Source organism: Crocuta crocuta, unplaced genomic scaffold (genome assembly GCF_008692635.1).
Source record: "Crocuta crocuta isolate KB4526 unplaced genomic scaffold, BGI_CrCroc_1.0 scaffold309, whole genome shotgun sequence".
Lineage (NCBI taxonomy): Eukaryota > Metazoa > Chordata > Mammalia > Carnivora > Hyaenidae > Crocuta > Crocuta crocuta.
In genome coordinates, this window is record NW_027531581.1 from 34947 (window position 1) to 59719 (window position 24773).

Here is a 24773-nt window from a genome sequence, read left to right on the forward strand (position 1 = left end):
TCACGGTTTGTGAGCTCAAACCCCATGTTGGGCTCTGTGCTGACAGCTCAGAGCCTGGANGAAATCCTTGTGTTGCTGGTGTGAAAGGGCCATTCTCATTACAAATTAATAGTCTATATTATGTGTGCGATCGTTTTTGTGACCTTTATTCTGTTTTATTGACTTATTTTTTTCAAAACGTTTGAAAGTTATCCAACTTTTGAGGCGCCTGGGTGACTCAGTCACTGAGCGTCTGGTTTCAGCTCAGGTCATGATTTCATGGTTCATGGGTTCGAGCCCCATGTCGGGCTCTGTGCTAACAGCNAAAGCTATCCAACTTTTGTCAGGAATAATTTAAATAACATTAGAATTAAATATTTTTTAGTTAAAATGAGAACTCAGCCAGGCCTGATGTCTTTTTTTAAAAAATGCAAAAACTTTTTCTAATTTTTAGCTTTACTCCTGTATCTGTTCTCTACATTTCCTGTTTCTTGTTCAATTTTGGTAGTTTATATTCTGCTAGAAAATGACTTATTCAATGTATGTCATTCGAGTGCATACCCTATTCTAAGCATTGGCCTAGACTCAGGAAATAGAGCAGTAAATAAGAGACACCTTGCCTTTGTAGAATCTGTACTCTAGTAGGAAAAAAACAGCCAATAAACAAACAAGATGGTGTGTTGGACTGTGACAACTGTGATAAAGAATAAGCAAGAAAAAGTAGAGAGGTTTCTACTTCATATACAGTATCAGAGAAGAGTGATGTTTGAGCAGACATCTAATGAAAATGAAGGAGTAAGCCATTTTGAGCAGAGAGGAAGTTCTAAAACTTTTATGTTCAAAGGAATAGTATAAATGCCAGTGTGGCTGGAACCTACTGAGTGAGGGAAGTAGCAGAGATGATAGGGGTAATAAACCAGATGCAGTATCATTTAGCCTATAATTATGAATCTTTTATCCTGAGTAAGGGGGAAAGCCACTCAAGGATTTTAAGCAAAAAATAAGCGTGACTACATTCTCCCTGACAGTCACTATCACTCTGGTTGCTGTGGGGCATATACACTGAGGAATGAAAAGGGCATAAGCAGGGGAGAAGAAAAGTGGGAGTGGTGCAAACAGCTATGTAGCTATTGAAATAATCCAAGGAAGAGATGATTGTAGCCTGAAGGGGAACGGGAGAGGGAGTAAAGAAAAAAGGAGGAATTCATGACTAAAATCTATGCGCTAAAGGCCAAGGCCTGAAGATGTAAATGGAGCAATGGTAATAAATATCTATAAAGCACTTACAACGTATCAGAAGCTGTGTGTTATCTGATTCTGGTAGTAGACCTTTGTGATATTATTTACTTTATTGAAGAAACTATAGTTCAGAGTGAAATAACATCTGTCAAACCCAGGTCTGACCTGGAGTTCTGTATTCTTTCTTGACTGTTAAATTATATCCATATTTAGGAGACAGACAGATCAATAAGACACAAAATAAGGTGTCAAATTAAGCAAGGATGTGAAGAAAAATGAAGACTGAGAAAAGGCCATCGAATTTATTAATTAGAGCTATTCCCAAATAAAATTTGTATAGTAGTAAAATCCTAATCATGCAAGCTCTGGCTCCAGAGTCCATGTTTAAAATTATTCCATTCTTCATCTCCACAATACAAGAGATTTTAACATCAATTATGAAGGTTAATGGAGAAGAAATTCATGCATCGGGCACAATGCAAGGGAAATTTTCCTTTTCATCAGTTACATGAACAAGTCACAGGCCAAGGAGGAAATGTGGGCAAAGAGGCGGCAAGAGGTATAATTTCACCAAACTCAGTAATAAGCAGATAAAAGAAGCAGTTCAGAGAGTTCATTCTCACCTCAGAAAATAAAAGCACACCATCATCTACCTCCCCATTTCCACCCAACAGAGGAGTTTAAAAAAAAAATAGAAAATGGATAGGCTAAGTTAAGAACCAAGTCACAAACAGAAAGATTAGTGTTAAAAAGATGCTAAGGAATCTTAAAATAAAAAGATAAAATGAAAAAAGTCGAGAGATATGTTCAAATAAATAAGATGGAAAACAGAATAGCTTATTTTCAATGTCTCCAATTCTATTAGGGACTGGAGAGATGTGAACAGCCAAAAATAAGGAGAAAAGCCTGTGGTAGGAACTATTATACTTAAAGTGGATAAATAATATTTGAAACCCTGTTAGAGCATGCCACGAAATTAGCAGGAATGAATAAATGGGTTCACTGATCAACAATCTCTAGACATGATACAAAGTAGAAAAAAATGGGACAAGAGGTTAACCCAGGCATCTCCAATGGTACAGAAGGTAAAACAAAAATGTGATTTTAGAGGTGAAAATGTCTACCTTTCAAGTAGAGCATTTAAATCACACCAGCAATAAAAGTGACTTAATATTACACCTTAGCAGTGCCAAAAGATTCAGATTCTAGAAAGCCTAAAGAAGTACTCTTTCTTATACAAATATATATTTACATGTATTTGTGTTTCCTATAACTATATATAAATAAGATACTTTTTTTTGAGGAAGTTCTGCACCCAGCAGAGGTGCCCAATGTAGGGACTGAACTCACAACTCCGAGAACAAGACCTAAGATCAAGAGTTGGACCTTTACTGACAGCCACCCAGGTGCCCCAATGAGATACATTTATATATCAGACTATAAATTATTCCTTTGGGTGCTACCAATAATAGCATGTCTCTCATTCAAGGATAATTTGTACCTGTCTCATATCATTCAGTCTCTTTTTTTCCTAACATTATTACTCCTTCCTGATTTTGCTCTGTATCTGGATTTGTTAGTCCTTTACCAATCTGACAACATGTCTATATTCAACAACATCCACCACAACTACTACCAGTTTTTTAAGTAAAGGCACTAGCCGAAAAACTTTCCATGTATTAACTCATTTAACCACCATTCCTATTTTTCTGACTACAAAGCCAGAAAATTCAATCACTATACCAAACTGGTTTTCCACACTGCAACATCACTGTAAAGTTTTCCTCAAAATTTGTATCACAATTAATTTCACAGTTGAGACTACTTTGGGTTCCTAATTATATTCGGTAAATAAATTATCTGGAAAAAGCCAAGATAGATCCTCCCTGACTTGATGAACATAAAAGCATGGTAGCATGCAAAACCAGTATTTTTTAGACCAGTGTTACTCAAAGTAGTCTATGATCCTGTACTAGTCCACAAGGGGGGATAGATACAGAAATTTTAGAAACCTTCATATCAATTTGACAGCGCAATTTTATGTCTACTGAATGTAGTAATGTAACACTAGGGCTTACATTTTGCATATTTTTTCCTTATTTTCACTTCTCTAATGAAATATTTTCACTTTTTGTTTATACTATACTTTCTAAGAATACGGGCCTATAAAATATTGAAGGGAAAAAAGCGCTGGTCCTTCACTGTAGATAAGAAGCACTGTTTTATATAGATTAAAGGTTCAGGAACTGGAAAGTTTAATATTCTAAAGTTCCCTTTAGGGGCCCCTAGGCAGCTCAGTTGACTAAGCGTCTGACTTTGACTCAGGTCACGGTCTTGTGTTTTATGAGTTCGAGCCCCACGTCGGGCTGTGTGCAACAGCTCAGAGCCTGGAGCATCCTTCAGATTCTGTGTCACCCCCCTCTCTGCCCCTCCACTGCTTGTGCTCTGTCTTTCAAAAAATGAATAAACGTTAAAAAAATTTAAGAAATAAAAAACAATTAAAGTTCCCTCTGAGTGTTCCCCTAAATGCCTTTCCTTAAAGTCTTTAATTTATTAAGAAGTTTTTCCAAGTTAATTCTAAATTTAAGGTAAGTTTCAAAATTTCAATCTATTGCCTTTATCAATCTGAATTGCAATACTACCCAATTCAAGTACATTTCTAAATTAAAAGCTCCAAAAGATAAAACTGCCAATTAAAATAAAATATTGTATGAATTCTTATTAATAACCAGTTAAGTCTACCACTTACAATGCTGAATGTTTTCTGATCCAGCTCTTCAGATTCTTCAGATATGGGAACTGGTTCACCACTTGCAGTGATATGAACTGGAGCGTCTGACACTGAAGATTTCTTGGATCTTTCCTTGCTATCAGACTTGGATTCACTTAACTGAAGAAAAAGAGAAAAGAAAACCCAACAACAAAAGTGAAATGATTAAACACTTCCAGAAAACAATTAATGCCGCATTTTATTCTGTAATTGCTTGTTCACATTCCATACTCTTTATCTTTCTCAATTTTACTGGGGAAACCAAAAATAAATCTACTCTGTAATGTTACCCTACAGGTAAGTCATTTAAAAAAAAAGATTCAAACCTATTTTTTCCTCTTCTAGATACCCACATGTATTTTTAAAGAACTTAAGTTATATTCAGGATAATTTGGGCTGATAGGCAATTTATTTTCCTAAAATGTAAATATGCTGATTGTGTCACTTTCTAAGTTTTACATTATGATTTGCATACCTTTTCTTCCTTTATGTCTTTTTCTTTCTGTATAGCTTCTTTTACTTTGTTTTCTCTTTTCTCTTTAAAATCTTTTTCCTTTATATCTTTCTTATCCTCTTTTTCTTTTATCTCCCTTTTAAGTTCTCTTTTATTCTCTTTTTCTTTTGCTTCCCTCTTTTCTTCTGATTCCTTCTTTATAAAAACATTTGGCTCAGGTCTTTCTTCACTGTCTCTTTCTGTTTTAATTTTTTTATTTGGATGTTTCACAGAAGTGATCTCATCCTGAAAAGTGCAAGTACGGCCAATGTATTACTAACCAAATCTTGACAAAGACTAATTTCTTTTATTTGTATGACTATGGATTGCACGTATGTGGATTCGGAAAGAAAGAACCCAGAATCCCATTAATAATGATACATGCAATGTTCAACCTTCCTATAAAAACTAAAATAAGCCAGTCCCACTCAAAATAAAAACAAGAGACAGAACCTCATTTAAATGGCAAATCTTTGAAAAGGAAGGACCTATGCTCTATTGCTCTTAGTAACATTCTATGGGACAAGCAGAATTCTGTTCTGTACGTGAGACTACGTAATAAACTACTAAAAAGGAACTTCAGTACCTAAATGTAAAATTTTAGGTCTTAATTCAAATTTTAAATGTCAAGTATACTAAAACACGCTATGTTCCCTTTCTAATATAAAAGGCTGTTCTTCCAAAATACATTCTTACCTTATCATCATCATCATCAGACTTCTCTGATGGCAGGGGTGAAGAATCACTCTTTATTTCTTCTTTCACTTTTATAGACTTCATTGCTTTATTCTTCTTAGCTCTTGCTTTTCTCCTCTTTGAGCCTCCCTAAAAATAATTATTTTATTCTAAACAACTCCACAGATTCCATTTTAAAAATTTCTTAAGTAATAGATCTAAAAAGCTAACACATATTCCTACCCAATCCTTATTCTATTGGTAATAAGCTACAACAATCTTAGAAAATCAACAAAAGTGATATAATTTAATGAACCAAGTACTATTATCATGAATAAAAGATACTAACTATAATTATCCTTTTAAAGAATTAAAGTTGAAGTTCAAACAGAAGGAAGGCTTTTCTTCTTCCTAAATTACAATTATCTTCAACTAAATTTGATCCCAACAGAGATAGCATTAAAAATTATTTTCCATAATGTGATTTATAATCACATTGTGATTATAATGCAAATGGTAAAGACTGCTTCTAATGACCTCTCTTTCAGTGTATTTTTCCTACTCTTCTGGACCGCTCTCATATATAAGCTCAGTGACCCTTAATGCTGTACCTTTAGCTCTCTAATACCGCCAAATAAAATAGTAATAGAGGCCCGCCCGACCTCTCAAAAATTACTCTGCTCTAAACAAGTTGCCCCACTACCTATCTAAACACCAGAAACAAAAAACAAAACAAAACAAAACAAAACCCAAAAAAATAGGATCCTACTTCCAAAAGGTAAGACTGACCAGTTTAAATAGGAATACAAAGAAAACTTAAGGCAAAATAACACCAAACACAGTTAAAGCTACTAAATTACAAAAAAAATAGAATACTTATAAGATCATATTAGACTCCGATGTCTAGGGCTATCAATAAATTACACTTATCTTATGAAAAGTAAATTGCTCTCAAGCATCTAAATTTTAACTTACTGCCCCAGAAAGTCTCTGAGCTTCTTTTCTTGCAAGATCTTTACTAAGTAGTTTGATGAGGTAGTCTGCACGTGTCTGCAACTGCTTTGCTTGTGGTTTTTTATCAGGATCATCTGGAAGAATCTGAAAAGAAATTAATTTTTTCAGGTTGTCTTTAATAAATAACATGAAAATACTATAGCCTATGAAATTCTCATTCATTGAAAGAAATACATATAATTTACTGACAGGTTTACAATTGTTAAAATTTATGAGCATTAAACAACTAAGAATGCAAAATACATTTTTTTACACCTACACCATAGCAAAGATTTAACCTGCCTGGGAATGAGGTCTACATAAATACACGAAAAAAATCCCTCCATTCAAAATAACAATACTAAGTGTGAGATATGATATGAAGAAGAATATACCTATTTCTTAGAAACAAATATATAATTTTAAAGGTAAAGCAAAGTCTCAGATCGTTTACATTCAACTCCTTCATGAAAACCAAGAAGCCAAGGTCATACAGCTAGTTAGAGTGTTGGTTTCCTGGTATGAGTCAAATTTATTTCTTTTCTTTTTTTTTTTTTAGAGATTTTTTTTTTAATGTCTTATTTATTTCTGAGAGAGAGAGAGAGACAATGTGAGCAGGGGAGGGTCAGAGAGAGAGGGAGACACAGAATCTGAAACAGGCTCCAGGCTCTGAGCTAGCTGTCAGCACAGAGCCCGATGTGGGGCTCAAACCCACAAACCGTGAGATCATGACCTGAGCCCAAGTCGGACGCTTAACCGACTGAGCCACCCAGGCGCCCCGAGTCAAATTTATTTCTAACTTAATTTAAAAGCAAAAATCAGTGGTCAACAGAAACAAATATTTAAGTACCTTGTGTGTTAGACTGAGGTCAGGATCCATTTTAATCATTTCCCAGCTTCCATATCCGTATTCGTAGATACCAATTAACAAATTAGAATCATCTTCTTTGCCCCAGTCTATATCAAAATGAGCTGCCTTTGTGTGGCACGGGATAGTATACCTAATATCAAAGTTAATAACCACTGTCAAGTTTATAACTGCCATATTAAAAATTAACTTTAAGAAACATATTTGAATCATCAGAACTTCAAAATACTATGTTTTATTTTTAAAAACATTCATTCAAACTAGCCAATGACATAAAAAACATTTTTAACATCCATACACAATCAAATTATTGAGAAACAGCAGTATTTTATAATGGATAAAAAGTAAACAACTCACTGCTTTCTTTCTTCTGGATCTGAAGGAATGGATTTATGCAATGGTATCAATTCCTCTTCATGGGAGATGACGAGCTTAGCATTAACCTGTACTCCTGATATTCGGAATGTTGGACCCTTCACTTTTCCAAGTCTACCACCTAGAATTTTTTTAAAGACATAAAAAAGTATGAAACATACAATTCTACAAAACACAAGCAAGATATGCTATGACTTATATTAATAAGCATTATTTAGCTATATTGATAAATTTTACTTGCTTATATTATTGGGAGGGGGCACCAGTTGGCAAACTTTAAATTTCCCTACAAGATTTTTCAGTACATACTAGTACTTATAGCAGATGAAGATTCATAGAAAGCCTTTCTTAATGGTTTTATCAACTGCACAAGATACTTCAATCTATTAATGCTGTCATCTTCAAAAAATGAGTTCTAGCATGATTTTTTCCCAGTACATTTTATTACTAAATCTTATCTAAATAGTTTTAGGTAGATAAACTATAAAATAAGCATAATGAAGTAACTGATAAATTACAAAATAAGCATGATAAAGTAATTGTGCCCATAGGCCATATCATAACATGTACACTATCTTTTCCCAGCCATCTACATACAGTAACTCTTGATGCTACCAACCAGCTAGACTATACCAGACAAAACGACAAAATCTATTCCTTTCAATAATAAAATTCTATTACCCATTTCCTCTTACCCAGAAATGGTCCTGCTTTGTTTTTTAAAGCATCTTTCCAAAGTGATGAATAGGCAGCTATAATAACTACCCAACTCAATAAAAGCATAATTTGAAACTTCTATTTACCTCTCTTTAAATCATTCTCACTTTAATATTACCTGTTCGTTCTATTCCTGAAGAATTATCCTTTAAAGCTTTAATGCAACCGTTATGTACCAATTCCCCTAGTCGTCTGAGGTCGGTCTCTGACTTATCAACTAATTCAGCATCCCGTGCAATTGCATCTAACCTGTTAATGAAATAACACAATTTTCAGGTAAATATGCAGACTAAAGTGGTACCATTTAAACGAAACTAAGTTTCACTCTATCTCAAGCTCTAGAAGTCACTTTCCATGCCCTATAAATTCTGGTTCAGATAACTGGCACATAAAAAAAGTTTTAAAAAATATTAAAATATTAGGCATGAAAGCAATTCATTTATATATTCAAGAACAATAAAGCTAACAGATTCATTACAGAATAAATGGTATGCTTCAAATTTGAAGATTATGTAATAATTCTATAAAAGCTTAATCAATTAATTATTAAATTCAAAAGCAGTTAAGGACTGTAATATAGATGAATTAAACAACAGAGGCTTGAACTGAGCAGGTCCAATTATATGTGGATTTTTTTCAGTAACTGTAATACAGATTCTAAATATTCCAAATAAAATACTTTTACAACAGAGGTTAAGAGAGAAAAAAATAGAATTAAGCCAAACAGAGCCTTTGCCACTATATATTCGGACAGTGGGTTTGCCACAACCAAAGGTCAAAGAATATTCAAATCACCAACAATTACTGAGATTAATCATTAACTTAAAAAAAAAAAAACAAACCCACCCAAAAACCTGTCGCAATAATCCGAATTTTAATAGTTTGTGTAAGAAGGAACTATAATTAGGGAAACTCAAATAAATTTCCGTAATAGGGAAAATAGAACTGGTCTTTAAGTTAAAAAAATGAAGTTAGCAGCTCACCTTCTTGAAGGATAAATCTGTTTTTTTTTGTGTTTGTGATGAAAAAAAAAAAAAGGATAAAAGCACTTGCAAAGTATAATTATGAAAATAGTATTTTAAAAATGCTGAGTTTTTTACAGACTTATGTATTTTACATAAAACTTCATTTGTAGGTAAAATTTGAGAGACTAGAAGGAATTGAGAATATAAAAATCTTTTTGAAAATCTATTTGAAATCTGCTTTATACAGACTTTGTAAATGACTTTTAAAGCAAATTTAACAAAGTAGCTAAAGTGACTGTTAGCATAAATAAAGCTGACAGCATGTAATACACATGTAATTCTAAGAGAACGACAAACATATTTACCTTTCCAAAGGGCCACCAAACTTCTTGTAACTCTTGATAAACCTAACAGAAAATAATTGTTTGGTTTAAATGTGGGCTTCACTAGCCATTAAAAAAGATATTTGTAAATATATAGAAAAAAAAAGAAAACACTGTTAGTGCAAAGTTAGTTAAAGGCACTGTTACTACCAACACAAATGAATGAACTATGCTAAAGACAATAACATTAAGATATACCAACTAAGACAAGACATATTTTAACATCCAGGATGATGTTCAGAAACCAAAATAAAATAAAACAATAGAAGCTAAATTTTATTTTAGAAATTACTTTATTATTTTCACAAGACAAGTTCAAGGCTACCACAGGAAGTGTCTCCAGAATTATTAATCAATCATACTACACCTCCTCACATTCCAAGTATTGATAAAAGTTTTCTGAATAATAGCTTTAACTCAGATGTATGGTATTATACCAACAATGGAAAATGAAGATTTTACTTAAGAACAAAGCTACCCAAGTGGTTGATGGATGAGGGAAAATATCCAGGAAAAGTAGAAGCTGAAATGTTCTTCAACTAAAGACAGAAAGTCCAGCAAATGAGGTGGTCATAAAAGTACCCTTAATAAAATCTAGTATATTTAGTTTTCTGGTAGAAAGGAGGAGGAAGAACTTTATCAGTCAGGTCTATGATTTAAAAGAAAAGAGTTACAATAGCTTGAAAGAAACAATAAACTCTCAAAGTACATTAATGAGCAACCTTTTTTACAAATTTCATAAGCAAAAATATGACATAAACAAAAGTAGGCTGTTATCCCGTTGCCCTTAAATAAATGTGTATAAAGAAAAAAACATTTTGAAAGAGAACTACAATTTATTCTACATGACTATCTTACCTCAGTTCCTACTTGGACATATCAGAAATAATTTTTAACACTGTTAAAATCTCAGTGTTAAAAAACTTGAAAAATAGAACTAAAAGTATTCTCACACAAAAATAGTAATGTTGGGAATCATTAATTCAGTGAGAAATTTTAATAAATCGAATGTACTAAAATATACATTCATTATTCAATAGGGCCACTATTCTGAACCACATTAATAAAACCAAAAAAATGTACCAGTCTATATAGTTTAACAATAAATAACATGCAAAGACTAGATATCAAACTTTACTTTGCATAGCTATAGTGAACACCCAAAAGTAGAATTATCCAATCCCTACACAATCATTTATTTGCCTCCTCTAACACTTTCATCTTAATCTTTGAAAATCTGGGATCTGTAGATTTTAATTTCACCTTATAAAAAAATTAAGTTGAAGTAAAACAGTTTTATGTCATCTTACCGCCGAATTTCTGCATCACTAAATCCTTTGATAGTCTCCCGAGGGATAGTCCGTGGTCTTCCACGTTTCTTTGGCCTTTTCCTTTCTGAGATCGAGTCACTATCAGATCCAGAGTATCTCCTACTTCTACTGCGCCTCCCTTCACTTCCATTAAAACTAATCTGAAATTGGAAAAATATTTACCAAAGCTTAAACAAAGCTTCTACTGTAAGAGCAAAGAAAACATTACAGAAGAAAATATCAACAGAACAAATTTAAATATTGTCTGTATATCAAAAATTTTCTAAAAGTAATATTAAAAACCAAACAGAGAAAAACACAGCAAGTTAATGACAAAGAGTCAGTAACAGCCCTAATATTTTTTTTAAACATTCTTATAAATCAGCAGGAAAATAAAGATTGTCCTTTTGTAAAAATATGAGAAAAGTTACTAATAAGCAATTACTCAAATAACATAAACATAGAATTATAGTAATTCTGGTAATTTTTTTTTCAAATGAGAATTAAAGTAGCAATATTTATTAATAACATCTATTATTTAACAGAAACATCAAAACATATTTTCTGTAAGTCTTTGGAGTTTTTCCACAATACACAGTGCATATTCTAAAGCTCTAATATGCTGAAGCTAATTCAAAGTCAAGCTTGGTATATAGTTCTTACTCACTCTACCCGTAGCCTTTCATAGTTTCACAAGATGTAATATAATGCTATGCTTTCCGTGTACTATAAAAGGAAATCATTTTGGGGTAGGCAGAAATAAACACTAATAAGGAACTATGTATAAGGACACTTTCAAACCAAACACACATCATTTGGCTCCATTTCTGCCTGGGATATAGAAAGCTGATAGGATACTCCCATCCTAACAACAAACCTCATCTACAAAATCCTAACTTTACACTCATAAAAACCACAAGGCAATCTAATCGTCTAACATATAAGGAAATATAGTAGAGGTTGTAAGAAGAGATGAAACTTGAACACTGGCTCTCCTGTGAAAAATATGAGTGGTAAACACCAAATAATATATAAACAGGAAGGGAAGTTAGCTAAAATTTGCTAAATGCTCCATTTGGATAACCATGAGAGCACAGGATTCCCGGAAAGCAAAGACATGGAGAACAGAATTTGTACCCATTCTCAGGCACTCCTCCACATAATTCCCAACAGGTGCTCAGGAGTAAGACTGGAACCAGAGCACAGGAGATCAGAAAAAAACCTTTTCTTCCTGAAGATGGCCTGGAGAAAGGAAGCAATTATATACTACACTGAGGGCACAGAAGACCTAATATAGTCGCAGGAAAACAAAAAGAAAACAAGAAACTCTACCCCTGAGGAAAGGATAGCAGCAGAACAATGACTAGACAATTTCTCCAACTGCCTCAGACTCAAAATTTAAGGAAGCACCAAAAGATTCAGTAATCCACACAAATAATCTTGTAACACAATATTCAAAAAGACAAAAGTTGATGCAAAAAAAAAAAAAAAAATCCAGTATTAAACTTTATTTCTTTTGCTACAGGATCTGATACAGCCTGGCAAAGCACTGTTACCATTATTTAAAAATCTCCTATAGTCTTCATTTGAGTCATAAAATAAAAATCTGTAAGTTTTTAAAAATTCAAATCACACAAGGTATGCTCTATGATGATGACAGAATTCAACACGCAGTCATTAACAAAGAAAGATACTGAGAATATCTCCCAAATACTTGGAAATTAAACAACACCCTTTACACCAATAAAAAAAGAACAAAAAAACCAACAGAAAAAACACCGAAGAGGAAGTCATAAGGCAAATTAGAAAATATTCTCAAATGAATGAAAATCAAAACACAACAGGTATCAAAAATTTACAGGATTCAGAAAAGGCAGTTCTTAGTGGGAAACTTGTAGTATTAAAAGCTAGTAAGGAAGGACTTGATTCGACTGTAGTAAGCATATATCTGAAGACACTTAAAGGGCAAATTAAAGCAAAGCAAAATGGAAGAAATAAGAAAAAGCAGAAATCAATGAATTTAAAACAGAAAAATCAATGAAACTAGGATGATTCTTTGGGAGAGGACTAAATTTATGCCTATAAATTCAACAACTTAGATAAAATGGACAATTTTCTGAAAGAAACAAACTACCAAACTCACTCACTCAAGAAATATTCTGAATAATTCTTTATTTATAAAAGAAATTAGAGTTAAAAATTTTAATGAAGAAAACTCCAAGTCTAGATGGTTTTCCTGACAAACAACGCCATTTAACGAAGAATACCAATTCTATACAAACGCTTGTTTATATAGAGAACCAGAAAAGAACATTTTCCAACTCATTTTATAAGGCAAAAATTATCAAATCAAATGAAGACACAAAAGAAGAAAAAGATGGACCAGTATGCCTTATAAACAAAACCAGATTAGCCCAAGTATGAATATTCTTACATCAACAGATATATATTTTAAATTAAAATGTCACCTGTTTTGCACAGTTTCTCATTCTTGGGAGCATATAAATTTCTTCAAGTTCCTTTTGTCTTTCTTCCTCTTCTAATCGTCTTCTTTGATCTTCAGGAATTATTTCTTCCCAATTCTTTGAATTTCTTTCTGGTTCCAACTCAATGTCATCCTCATCCATATTTGAAAAGTTAGCAACCTAAAATTCCAGAATTTTAAAAGGACAATAAGCATTAAAGAAGAATTCATCCTTAAATTATATTTTGCATTTTAGAGGAAGTGACATGCCAGAACAAGACAATAACACTTAAAAATCCTCAGGATAATGAATGTGACTATGGATTAAACCAAAACTGCCTGCTAAACTAAGTTCTTTATTAGTCCTTTATTATTTATGATTTCTTTATTAGATCAAAGTAGATCAAACCAAAACACTTCTAAGAAATCTCCTCCAGGAATGATTCTCTTTTGTCCTGCTGCTCAACAAAATTAGTTAACAGAACAGTAACAAAATAATGTATAGTAACATGCTATTCATTTTCTGCAGAAAATATCACACCAGTCCATTAATTACAAAGTGTGGTAGACAATCCAATATGCTTACTTTTATGATCATAATAAACAGTACAAAGAACTGACAAAACACAAAGAGCTCTGAGTCCATAGATAAACTTACTTAGGTTCCTAGTTTCTTCATCTCTAAAAAAAAGGGGATAGAAAGAGCTCACTAACTTTTGTGACGATTAGATGAGATAATACATTTAAGGAACTATGAAGACTCTGGTACACAGAAAGCCAACAATGTGCCAACAGTGACACATTAAAACTTACAGAAACTAGATGAAAGAACCTATGTTTACCCTGAGTAAGGAATGACACTGCAGAAATAGTGTTTATTCTCTCATGTCTATTATTTCAGTGTAATGAAAGCTCTAAAGCCAGCAGTCTATTAGTGTAAAAAAGAAAACTCACTGGTGTAAAAATAATCTGTATTTACTTTAGTTAGCTTACCAGTGACATATTTTCAGACTGCCAGTTAGTCAAATTAAAACCAAATAGTATAACTTAACGTAGAGTTCACAAGACCGTATCCAGGACACTGAGTACTTGTTTCAGAAACCTTTATTTCTCCTCAAGATTAAAGAATAGTCTTTAACTTATCTCTCTGCTTTTAATTCTTGTTCCATTATATATAGTAGATCCTCCACACTGCAGCCTGAGTGATTCACTATAATTACAAAAGTTTTTATTCACTGCTATGTGCCTGGTGCATGGCACACAGCAGGTGCTCAAAAAATAACTGGTGAATGAACAGATGACATAAACTGAACTGCTCCTTAAGACTTCCAGTTTGTGGGGGTGCCTGGGTGGCTCAGTTGGTAAACTGTCTGACTTTGGCTCAGGTCATGATCTCAAAGCCCATGTTCGAGCCCTGCATCAGATTCTGGGCTGAAGGCTCAGAGCTTGGACCCTGCTTTGGATTCTGTCTCCCTCTCACTCTTTCCCAAAAATAAACACACATGAAATAAAAAAAAAAAAAACAAAACCACACAAAAAACTTTAGTTTAAAAACCTTTTGGTTGTGGAAAAGGTTATAGAGGAATTGCTTCTTCACACTAATGTGGCATACAACTTACTCTGTGAGGCTGGTTGACTTTTGTTGCTTTAGGACTCAATGCAATGTTGTTAGCCCTCACCAAACCAGTATTAATAAGTTACTAAGAGGAACTCATTGCTAACTTGGACTGATTAACTTGAATTTTCTTAGTTGTGATAATGCTTAAACTTAATGTCATAACATTAGCTAAAAGCCTTCAGTCACAGAAATCTAAATTTAGATATCCTATCACATTCTCTCATTTGCCCAAATATTTGAAGACATGCTATTTGCCAAGCACTTTTTTTGCTAATTAGGAAATAACAGCCCTCCTCATTCCACTAAATGTAACTATTCAGAAATGATTTGGTCCCTTCCACATCAAGTTGCTACTGGTTTCTCAAAATAAGGGAGAAAAGTTTTCTTATACTGCAGTACATTTTAAAGCAAAACTGTTAAGAAATGATCCTGCCAACTGTGCTTAAAGAGATTTTAATAAAACACATAATGACAAAAAATAATCACTCCCTCTCAATTGAGATAATTACAAAGAAAAAATAAAAACAAAGAAAATCTACCTTGAACTGGGAAAGCAATTCATCTCCTACAGTTAAAGGGCCTGGTTCATTTTCATGAGTTTCAGCCCTCTTCAAGATTTCATCTATATCCATTTCCTGTAATTAGAAAGAAATCTTTATTAGGTATAGTTTAACGCAGTTTAAAGTAAATATACCTTATACTTATTGTTTAAAGAAATGCCATTTTTTTTTTTTTAACCTGGGGCTCTTGTTCTTCTCCTTCAGGTTCCTTAAAAAGTTCCTCAGCACCAAACTTTAAAATGGCTGATAATTCTTCTTTATTGAAAGGAGTAGAACTAAAATCAAGAAAAATAAAAATGCTTAATTATAACAGTTAACAATTTAACATTTGCATTACACTTTTATTATTAACACAGTCAACTTCGTGGAAGTTATATGACAGAGTTAGATAGCTGAAATATTTTTTGTTTACTCATTTTGATAAGTAATGTAACTTGAACCTGGAAATTAAAGGAATTTTTCCCCAAGACTTACAAAACTAGAGTGGTGAAACCAGTAACGAGTACGTGTCTTTGACTAGAAATTACTCCAGTGTTCTAAAAAACTAAAAAATTACAATATAAATATAGTACTTCAAAGATCTGCTTATAGTATGCAACACTTCAGAAAAATGAGCACAGTATGATTATAAAATGACTTTTTAAAAATATATTAAGGTAACTACCTTGAGGGAGCAGAACCTGTATGTAGTACTGTCTTCCCAGTTGTGTCCATTCTCTGAATCACAAGATGATCTAAAACCATCTTCTTTTTGGCCCTTTCAAGAATATCCTCTTCAACGGATCCCTTTGTAACTAGACGGTAAATATTCACCTGTAAAGATACACAGTATGAAACATACAATGGAGTAAAAAGGATTCACTGTGCTAATGCAAAATACCCAAATATTGTCCCTGAAGTGAAGCTTATCTTACATGAAATTTTCACTGGTCAAAATAAAAATTAAAAAATACGTAGCAAAATATATAAGAGCTAAATTTCTTCAATTAGAGTATTTTATGGTTGTGTATTCCTACATTTTGATTAGATTTTTTTTAAAGGGATAACAGTAATTTTTATCTTTGAGAAAAAAAAAGGGAAAAAAGTGGTAAATTTATAACTTTTATCTGTTCCCTTGTTTCATATTCTTCATAATTCAAAATTCTATGAACCATTTCCAAGGTTAATGATAAAGTCCTGCCATAAAACAAAGACTTCCAAAATAGGCAAAAATCAATGTGCAGTAATTTTGCCCTATTTCTCAAGGTCAGCAGTTCTATACCAAATGGCACCACTAAAGGGACATTTTGAAATTTTATGGGAACATTTATATAGCTTTTGTAATAAGGTGGGTTTACGAGTACTTAAGAACATAGGGACCTGGGACACTAGACGTTCTGCATTAAACTGGGCACTGAGACACAAAGAAAAACTATCTTGAGTTTTTGAAGTCCTCCAAATGATTTTTCAAAACTTTTAAAAATTATCCTGAGTCTCAATTCAACCTCTATTTTAAGGTAAACAAGAGTTTTAATGAAGTTATAATATACACTATAGTTTTTCAGCACTGCAACTACTGCCTAAATCAGTAAATAACTGGATATTGTTTTATTTGGATCTCTGTGAAAGTTATCATCTCCATATGTGTACAGTATTAGTGTCAGGAATAAAGCTTATCTGTATTGCTCATCTATACTCATTTTGTAGTTCATGCATGCAACACCTTGGGTCAGCTTTAGAACTAAATACTAGTAAAGAAACAGGAGGTACATATAGATGATTTCACTCATATGTGGAATTAACAAAACAAAACAAATGATCACTGGGGAGGGAAAAAGAGAGAGAGAAACCAAGAAACAGACTCTTAACTACAGAGAACTGATGGTTACCAGAGGGTTAAGGGGATGGTTTAAATAGGTGATGGGGATTAAGTAGTGCACTTGTGATGAACACTGGGTGTTGTATGGAAGTGCTGAATCACACAATATTGTATACCTGAAACTAATAGCACATTGTACATTAACTGGAATTTAAAGAAAAACAAACAAAAAACAGCAGGTTCAAAAGCATAGGAATCTTACTATAGTACATCAATAATGAAATAATAAAAAACATTTATGTCAACAATCATTCATAAAAATGTATTTACATATTCATTTAATTTTAAATGTACTAAATAATATATTAAATAATTAAATGTACAATAATTAATGTATTAAATTATACTTAAAACATTCATACTTATATCACATTTGTTTTTTACAAAGTTTTTTAACATAATGGTTAGAAATACATGTTACCATTATTTTGCCATTTCATTCAGATATTCTTCCCAGAGGTCTACCACACAACTTTCTATAGTATCTTGTCTTTCTATAGTATCTTGTCTAATTGGTTCTTCTAATACCCTCTATTTCTATCACTATTTGAAAATGTGGTGGCTTGGGGGCGCCCGGGTGGCTCAATTGGTTGAGTGTCCCAACTTCGGCTCAGGTCATGATCTCACAGTTTGTGGGTTCGAGCCCCTTGTCAGGCTCTGTGCTGACAGCTCAGAGCCTAAAGCCTGCTTCAGATTCTGTGTCTCCCTCTCTCTGACCCTCCCCTGCTCACTCTCTCTCAGAAATAAATAAAACATTAAAAAAAAAAAAAAAAAAGAAAATGTGGTGGTCTTTAAATAGTTTTTATGTAGTTCTCTGAGTAGTATAAACAGAATGCAAGTTCAGCCATGTGTCAAGGATTTCAATATAGGAGGTATCTGCTATTTAGTGCAATTAATCACTATTCCCCATCTCATTCCTAAAAGAGGTCTATTTTGAGTATTCACATCTACATTAGGCCCAGCTCACTTGTGAGACTATCTTATTTTCTCACCACCTCCTCTCTGACAATCTGTAATTTATATTGGCACGTTATTATCCCTACTACCACTTTCTCTCTCTTTATAATGTGCAAATAAATGTTATCATCTAATCTATTACTAATTTCTATTCTCTCATCCACTAACACACCCCTGTGCTTTCCTTCCTTTGAACCTCCTATGGATAATTAGTCCTGCTCTTATTTTCCCAAGTCTGAATTTATTCTTTATATCCGAGTGTAGTCATCTATATTAAAATACATATTTTAAAAAACAATTTTTTTTAACCTAAATTGTTGTTAGGGTATTAAAACTACTTTTCAAATTCATGTATCCAATTCAAGGAAAAGGGGCTCATAAAAACAGCAGCTGTAAATAGGGGTCACTGGGTCTGAGGTTAAGAACCTCTACTCTACATACAATCTTTCACTTAAGGGTGCACAATGTTGTTCCAGCATATAAAAAATTACAGGAAGAAGTATGGTACATTCTCAATGAAATAGTTTTATGAGAATTATTTGGGTAAAATATTTTTTTAGTATAAAATTATGGACACATTTTTCAATAGATTATATGACATTTTTTAAAGGTAATATAAATGTGCCAATAGGTCTTTCTGTGCTACTTGTTTGTTCATATCTTTTGCACTAGAGAAGTTTGAGAAGAACTGCCCTAGATAGAGGTAAATGAATTAAAATACAAGAAAACAAAACACATCAGAATGATGACAGATGGTTTTCTCAAGGCCTATTACTGTGCCAGAGAGCTATACAAAAACTACAAAATGAGAATGCCTTTTTTGCTTAAAGAATTTTAGGTAAATGGATCAAATACAGTCTAACAAAAAGGTAGTAATATAAAAATCTCTTTCAACAGTTAAAATTAAGTAAAGAAAGACATTTTAAGGTTTATGTGCTGAATGAAAACCACTGTACTCTACAGCTGTAAACACTCTGACTAAAAGAGAGTGCATGATCCTATTCTGGCATAGTTAGCTCAAGTGTGTCACACCTTACCGGTGATTTTGGTAAATGAGGGGTAGAGCAACATGACTGTGTTCCAATGATCTTTCTAGGAAAATAAATCAAAATCACTTCCAAACACTAAACATAAAAAAGATTCTAAAAGTAAAATAAATGAAATAAAAAAATACCTGTTTCTTCTGCCCAATTCGATGAGCTCTAGCCTGTGCCTGAAGATCATTTTGTGGATTCCAATCAGAATCAAATATAACAACAGTGTCAGCAGAGGCTAAATTAATTCCTAGACCTCCAGCTCTCGTGGAAAGCAAAAAGCAGAAATCCTGTAAGAAATTATAAACAGGCTCAATTTTAAATTCTTGTGAACCGTGACTATGAATAATCAGTAAAAGATTTTTACAAATGATGTTTTGAACTTAAAAGTATTTTACCAATAAAACTGAGATTGTTCTAAAAAATACTAATAAAATACAAAAACCTCTAGCAAAACCAATCAACAGGATTCCAAAATACAAATATACATGGAAAAAATGAACACCAAATCTAAAAAGAATTTTAAATGAAAGTGGGACAATTTATTTTGAAACAAATTAATGGTTCTATGCTGAAGCAGTATTGATAAGGAAGAGTAAAATTCTTCAGACTTAACACAAAATAGTGATTTTAAAACCTCACTTAGAAAGCAAAACTAGTTAACAATAAGACTTTTTAAAAAAACAAATATGACTAAAACAATGACTAAAATTATTTATAATTTTAAAACATTCATACCTCTGATCCTTCAGCATTAAAATGATCTAGAGCTTGCTTTCTCAGCTCTCCTTTTATTGATCCATCTAATCTCTAGAATAAAAGACATTAAAATACTCCACATAACAGAATCAGATATTTTAAAAGTTATTAAAATCAATTTTGAAATTAAGTATGAAAATGCAGCATTACTTTCATTAAGACTATAAGAGTAAAAGGTACTTATTAGGCAAGAAAACAATGCCCAAGCATTCTGTCTCTAGAGTCTGTGCTCTTAACTGGTAGGACTATTTTCCCAGATAAGAACAGCAAATAATAGCACTGGTTATCATCATGCCTGAGTCTCACTGTAAGAAATACATTTTACACGTGAATGAATACACAGCTGTACATCCAAAGCAAGTTACATGACACAATGTACCATGATATGCCCTCATATATTAAAATCTACTTCAGTTTTTCAAAATGCTGGTACAACTCATTAAACTGATTCCCAGATCAATTAATAGGTTACATCCCACAGTTTTAAAAACATTGATCAAGTCCAGTGTGGTTACTCTACCAACATGCTGTCACCTAAGAACTCAGACATGCATATTTTTGAGCTCCTATCTCATATCTACTGAATCAGAGACTGAGAAAGAGGCCTAGCAAAGCCCCTGATTGAAGTCTGAAAGTCAATGATTTGAGGCACAATGGGTTCTAGTCAAAAAGCCCGCATTTGAGTGTCCAGTATCCACGGGTGTCTGGGCAAGCGATCTGACTTTTCCACCTTGTCAGTTTCTTTCTCAGGTAAAGAACATAACAGTAGTACTTCCTTCACAAAATTCAGAGGATTCAGTTAAAGAACACAGTAGAACACTTAGCACAGTATCTGACATATATTGAATGTTTACTAAACTTTAGCTGATGTACAAAATTAAAAAGAAGTTTTAGGGTACCTGGGGGCTCAGGTAGTAATCTTGCAGTTGAGATCGAGCCGCCCCCATCCCCTCTTTGGGCTCCACCCTGAAGGTGGAGCCTGCTTAAGACTCTCTCTCCCTCTCTCTGCCACTCTCCAGCTCACACACACTCTCTCAAAATAACTAAAGATTTTTTAAAAAAACCTTTAAATAGTGCTATTTGTTTCTTTTTCACTAAAATTTACAATTAGTAAAAACTTCTTAAGAACAGTGGTATATCAGGGCACCACAGAGGGTGGCTCAGCAGGTTAAGCATCCAACCCTTGATTTCAGTTTAGGTCATGATCTCATGATTAGTGAGTTTGAGCCCCATTATCTGGCTCTGCACTGACAGCATGGAGCCTATCTAGGATTCTCTCCTTCTCTCTGACCCGCCCCTGCTCACTCTTTCAAAATAAAGAAATAAACTTAAAAAAAACAAAACGGAACAAAAAAAGAAAATCCAGTGGTATATCATTTATTAAGGCATGATCTAAAGCAAAAGAATGTTAAAAATAATTTTCTCTGGGAAGTAATCCTAGAATGAGAAGGGATTAGGGCAGAGGACTGGTTACAAGCACTTCTTTTACTATAGGTTTTCTTTGACCATGTACACACAGCAATTTTTCTAAAAACAAACCAACACAGGGCAGGGGTAAGGACAAAGAGGTGGAATGAGGACAGAGCGATAGCTATAGTGTACAGTTTCTTTTTGAGGTCATGAAAACATTCTAAAATATATTGTGTTGATGGCTACTCAACTCTGTAAATATATTAAAAATCACTGAATTGTATACTTTAAAGGGATGAATTGCATGGAATGGAAATTATATCTCAATAAAGCTGTTAAGAAAGTCAAACAATGGTACTTTTTCTATACTTTTTCCCTAGCCTAAATGACCATATATTTCTCAATCATGTTCATATCACCAAAGACCTGTCCTTCAAAGCAGACATTACCAATTATATTTATTTGTACTGACCTGCTTAATATCTAAATTCCATATCAGGTTGTAAGCTCCAATAGAGCAGGGATTTTATCTGTTGAGGTTCATCATTATAATTCTACTTATAGTTTATTGCCTGTACTAATATTCATCATTTATTAGCTATATGAATATTCACTATGTTCTAGCCACTGTTCAAGAAAGGATTAAATTATTAGTAAGTACTGAAACTAGCACCTGACTCTAACATTAAACACTCATACTAGCTTTAATTACATTGAATAGATTTCAAAATAAATACTAAATATTCAGATTGAATATGAGCTCACTTTGGTCTTTAATAGCTTCCCTAGAGTCATCTAGAAGTTATATCCAGCAAACTATGCATTAGAATAATTATGAGAACATTATTCTTCAGAATCTGCAACAGTCCTGGTAACACTCACGAAGACTACGCTCTCCCCCTTCCTCAAAATAAAGAAGAGAAATAAAGAATTAAAATAAAATTGGAGAAAAGAAAAATTACTTTGCTGCTAAATATAAGGTCAAGAAGAAAAAAGGGAATAATGACAAATAGAAATGTTAAAAATAGACATATTATCTTGAAAAGTATCTTGAAAATTCAGTTTATTTAAAAATCTGTACTTCGTTTACAAAATAATTTCACAGGTAATTTTGTAGAACATGCTCAATAATCTGATGAAATTTAAGTCAACAAAAAGGAAAAAATGAAATGCTTACTTGAAAGGGGAACTGACGGTATTTCAAATATTCTGCGAGTATATCTAACATCCGCACCATTTGGGAAAATATAAGAACTCTATTGCCTCGTTCTCTTAGGCGAATTAACAGTTTGTCAAGGAGAATCAATTTTCCGCTACTACGGATTAAGTGCTAGGAAACAATAAATTACAATGGTTAGAGCATTTGAAAAGAATCAATCAAATGAAACAAATGCCCCACTTTATACTTCAGCTTCTTTAATTATTGAAAATTGATCTACTGTATTTTTATAATGTTGGAAAACAGTTTATTTCAGTTTTCAAAATTTTCTAGAGCCTTTTCTAGGATCATTTTTATCTATAATTTAAGCTACATTTTCCTTGCCATTTAGCACCTAGGTTTTTGTTTTGTTTCGGGGGGAGCTTGAGTTTCACTCTATTTGTTAGTTGTTGCACTACTTCTCCAAAAATGTCAGCTGATAAACAATACACTGAAAGCAGCAACAACGAAGCAACTAAAGGTTTTAAAAGAATAAGAAAACAGATTTTAATTTATATGTATCAGCCACTGAACCTAGCACTTTTAAAGCACTATGGTAGCTGGATGGCAGCTGTGGCCTTATTCACATTTCTCATTTGTCTTCCAGAACTGACAGGAAGGATAAACTCTGAGGTCAAGATGCCTTTCTTAAAACTATCATTTGGGGCGCCTGGGTGGCTCAATTGGTTAAGTACCCAACTTCAGCTTCAGCCAGTCATGATCTTGTGGTAAGTGGGTTCGAGCACTGTGTCGGGTTCTGTGCTGAGAGCTCAGAGCCTAGAACTTGCTTTGGATTCTCAGTCTCTCTCTCTCTCTCGGTCTCTCTCTCTCTCTCTCTCTGCCCCTCTCCCACTTACGCACTGTCTTTCTTGCTCAAAAATAAACATTAAAAAAATATATTAAAAAAAAACTTCTCATTTGCCATATCACAAATTCACCATCACAATGTGAATTTTTGTCATTTAAGAATACACTAGGGGATTTCTGCTGGATAAATCTTAGTAGTCCATACAAATCCATTTTTAGAAAAAAAAATCAAAATAACTGGATAACTTATAATTTTAAAGGCTTTTTAAATAAAGACAAAGAAAATAATTAACACCATTATTTAATATACCAAAGAGAACTTCTAACCAATATATTAAAGCATCATGTTATTTTCAGTTATAACTGAAATAAACATTTCTAGAATTTTGCTTTACTAAAAAGTAAAATATTTTAAAATCCTTACTTGTAAGGCCTCCTGTTTATTATAGAATTCATTATTATCTGGTGGTTTAATGAGGTAGCAATGGTTACAACATTTCTTTAGCTCCATCATAATGTTCAAAAAGCCTGAGGTACTGCCCTTGGAACCTTTGCTGAGGGCTTTGTAATTCCTAGTTAATATCCATCTGTTTAAAGAAAAAAAAATACCATGAAAATGATAGCTGAACAGTTACCAGGATGAATTCTAAAACCATTTAAAAAAAAAAAAAACCAAAGCAAAATTGCACCACTATAAAGTTCACAACTGGATATACTTTGGTCCAAACCTCATTGACAGACTCATGAACTTTGTTCATAAGACTAATGAGAACACATAACTTGTTATCTGATCAATATAAAGGCTTAATGTAACATAGTAAGTAGAGTATATTATTCCTTTTTGCCCCAAAGTTACTTAAAAAATGTTTAACTATCGAGGCACCAGGGTGGCTCAGTCGATTAAGCGTCTAACTTCAGCTCACGTTGTGATCTCACGGTTTGGGAGTTCAAACCCACATCGGGCTCCCATCGGTCTCCGGGCTGACAGCTCAGAGCCTAAAGCCTGCTTCACATCCTGTGTTTCCCTCTCTCTCTGCCTCTCCCCCTCCCCATCTCTCACACTGTCCCTCTCTCTCAAAAATAAACATTAAAAAAAATTTTTTTAATGGTTACCTATTATCTATATTAACCTTCCTACAAATCTTAGCATATTAGGCAACCAATAAGTAGACCTATAAGAAACCTCATGAGCATACCTGGTTTAACCACACCGCTTTCTCTAAATTACAGTGACACAATAATAACTTAGAGAAAAGTTATGGGTTGATTTTATTACTTCAAACTATTTATATAACTATATAACATTTCCTCTCACTATGATGTACTTTGTCTTCTACCACC

General features: G+C 33.1%; 1 protein-coding gene across 3 annotated transcripts in view; it reads right to left on the reverse strand.

Annotated features, from left to right (window-relative positions):
• Nucleotides 1–24773, reverse strand: part of CHD1 (chromodomain helicase DNA binding protein 1) — a 69437-nt gene that overhangs the window by 8084 nt on the left and 36580 nt on the right. Inside the window, exons 15-31 of one of the 3 annotated variants that reach the window (XM_077772759.1) lie at nucleotides 23857–24019; nucleotides 22605–22757; nucleotides 19997–20068; nucleotides 19399–19548; nucleotides 16074–16222; nucleotides 15588–15684; nucleotides 15389–15484; nucleotides 13236–13412; nucleotides 10768–10928; nucleotides 9440–9481; nucleotides 8228–8358; nucleotides 7375–7513; nucleotides 7000–7150; nucleotides 6132–6254; nucleotides 5178–5306; nucleotides 4464–4727; nucleotides 3968–4108 (exon numbers count right to left, since the gene is read on the reverse strand). In XM_077772759.1, coding sequence (XP_077628885.1) covers nucleotides 3968–4108; nucleotides 4464–4727; nucleotides 5178–5306; nucleotides 6132–6254; nucleotides 7000–7150; nucleotides 7375–7513; nucleotides 8228–8358; nucleotides 9440–9481; nucleotides 10768–10928; nucleotides 13236–13412; nucleotides 15389–15484; nucleotides 15588–15684; nucleotides 16074–16222; nucleotides 19399–19548; nucleotides 19997–20068; nucleotides 22605–22757; nucleotides 23857–24019 — 2338 coding nt within the window. The remainder of the gene's footprint in view (nucleotides 1–3967; nucleotides 4109–4463; nucleotides 4728–5177; nucleotides 5307–6131; nucleotides 6255–6999; nucleotides 7151–7374; nucleotides 7514–8227; nucleotides 8359–9439; nucleotides 9482–10767; nucleotides 10929–13235; nucleotides 13413–15388; nucleotides 15485–15587; nucleotides 15685–16073; nucleotides 16223–19398; nucleotides 19549–19996; nucleotides 20069–22604; nucleotides 22758–23856; nucleotides 24020–24773) is intronic. The other 2 variants (XM_077772760.1, XM_077772761.1) reach the window with 2 other exon arrangements.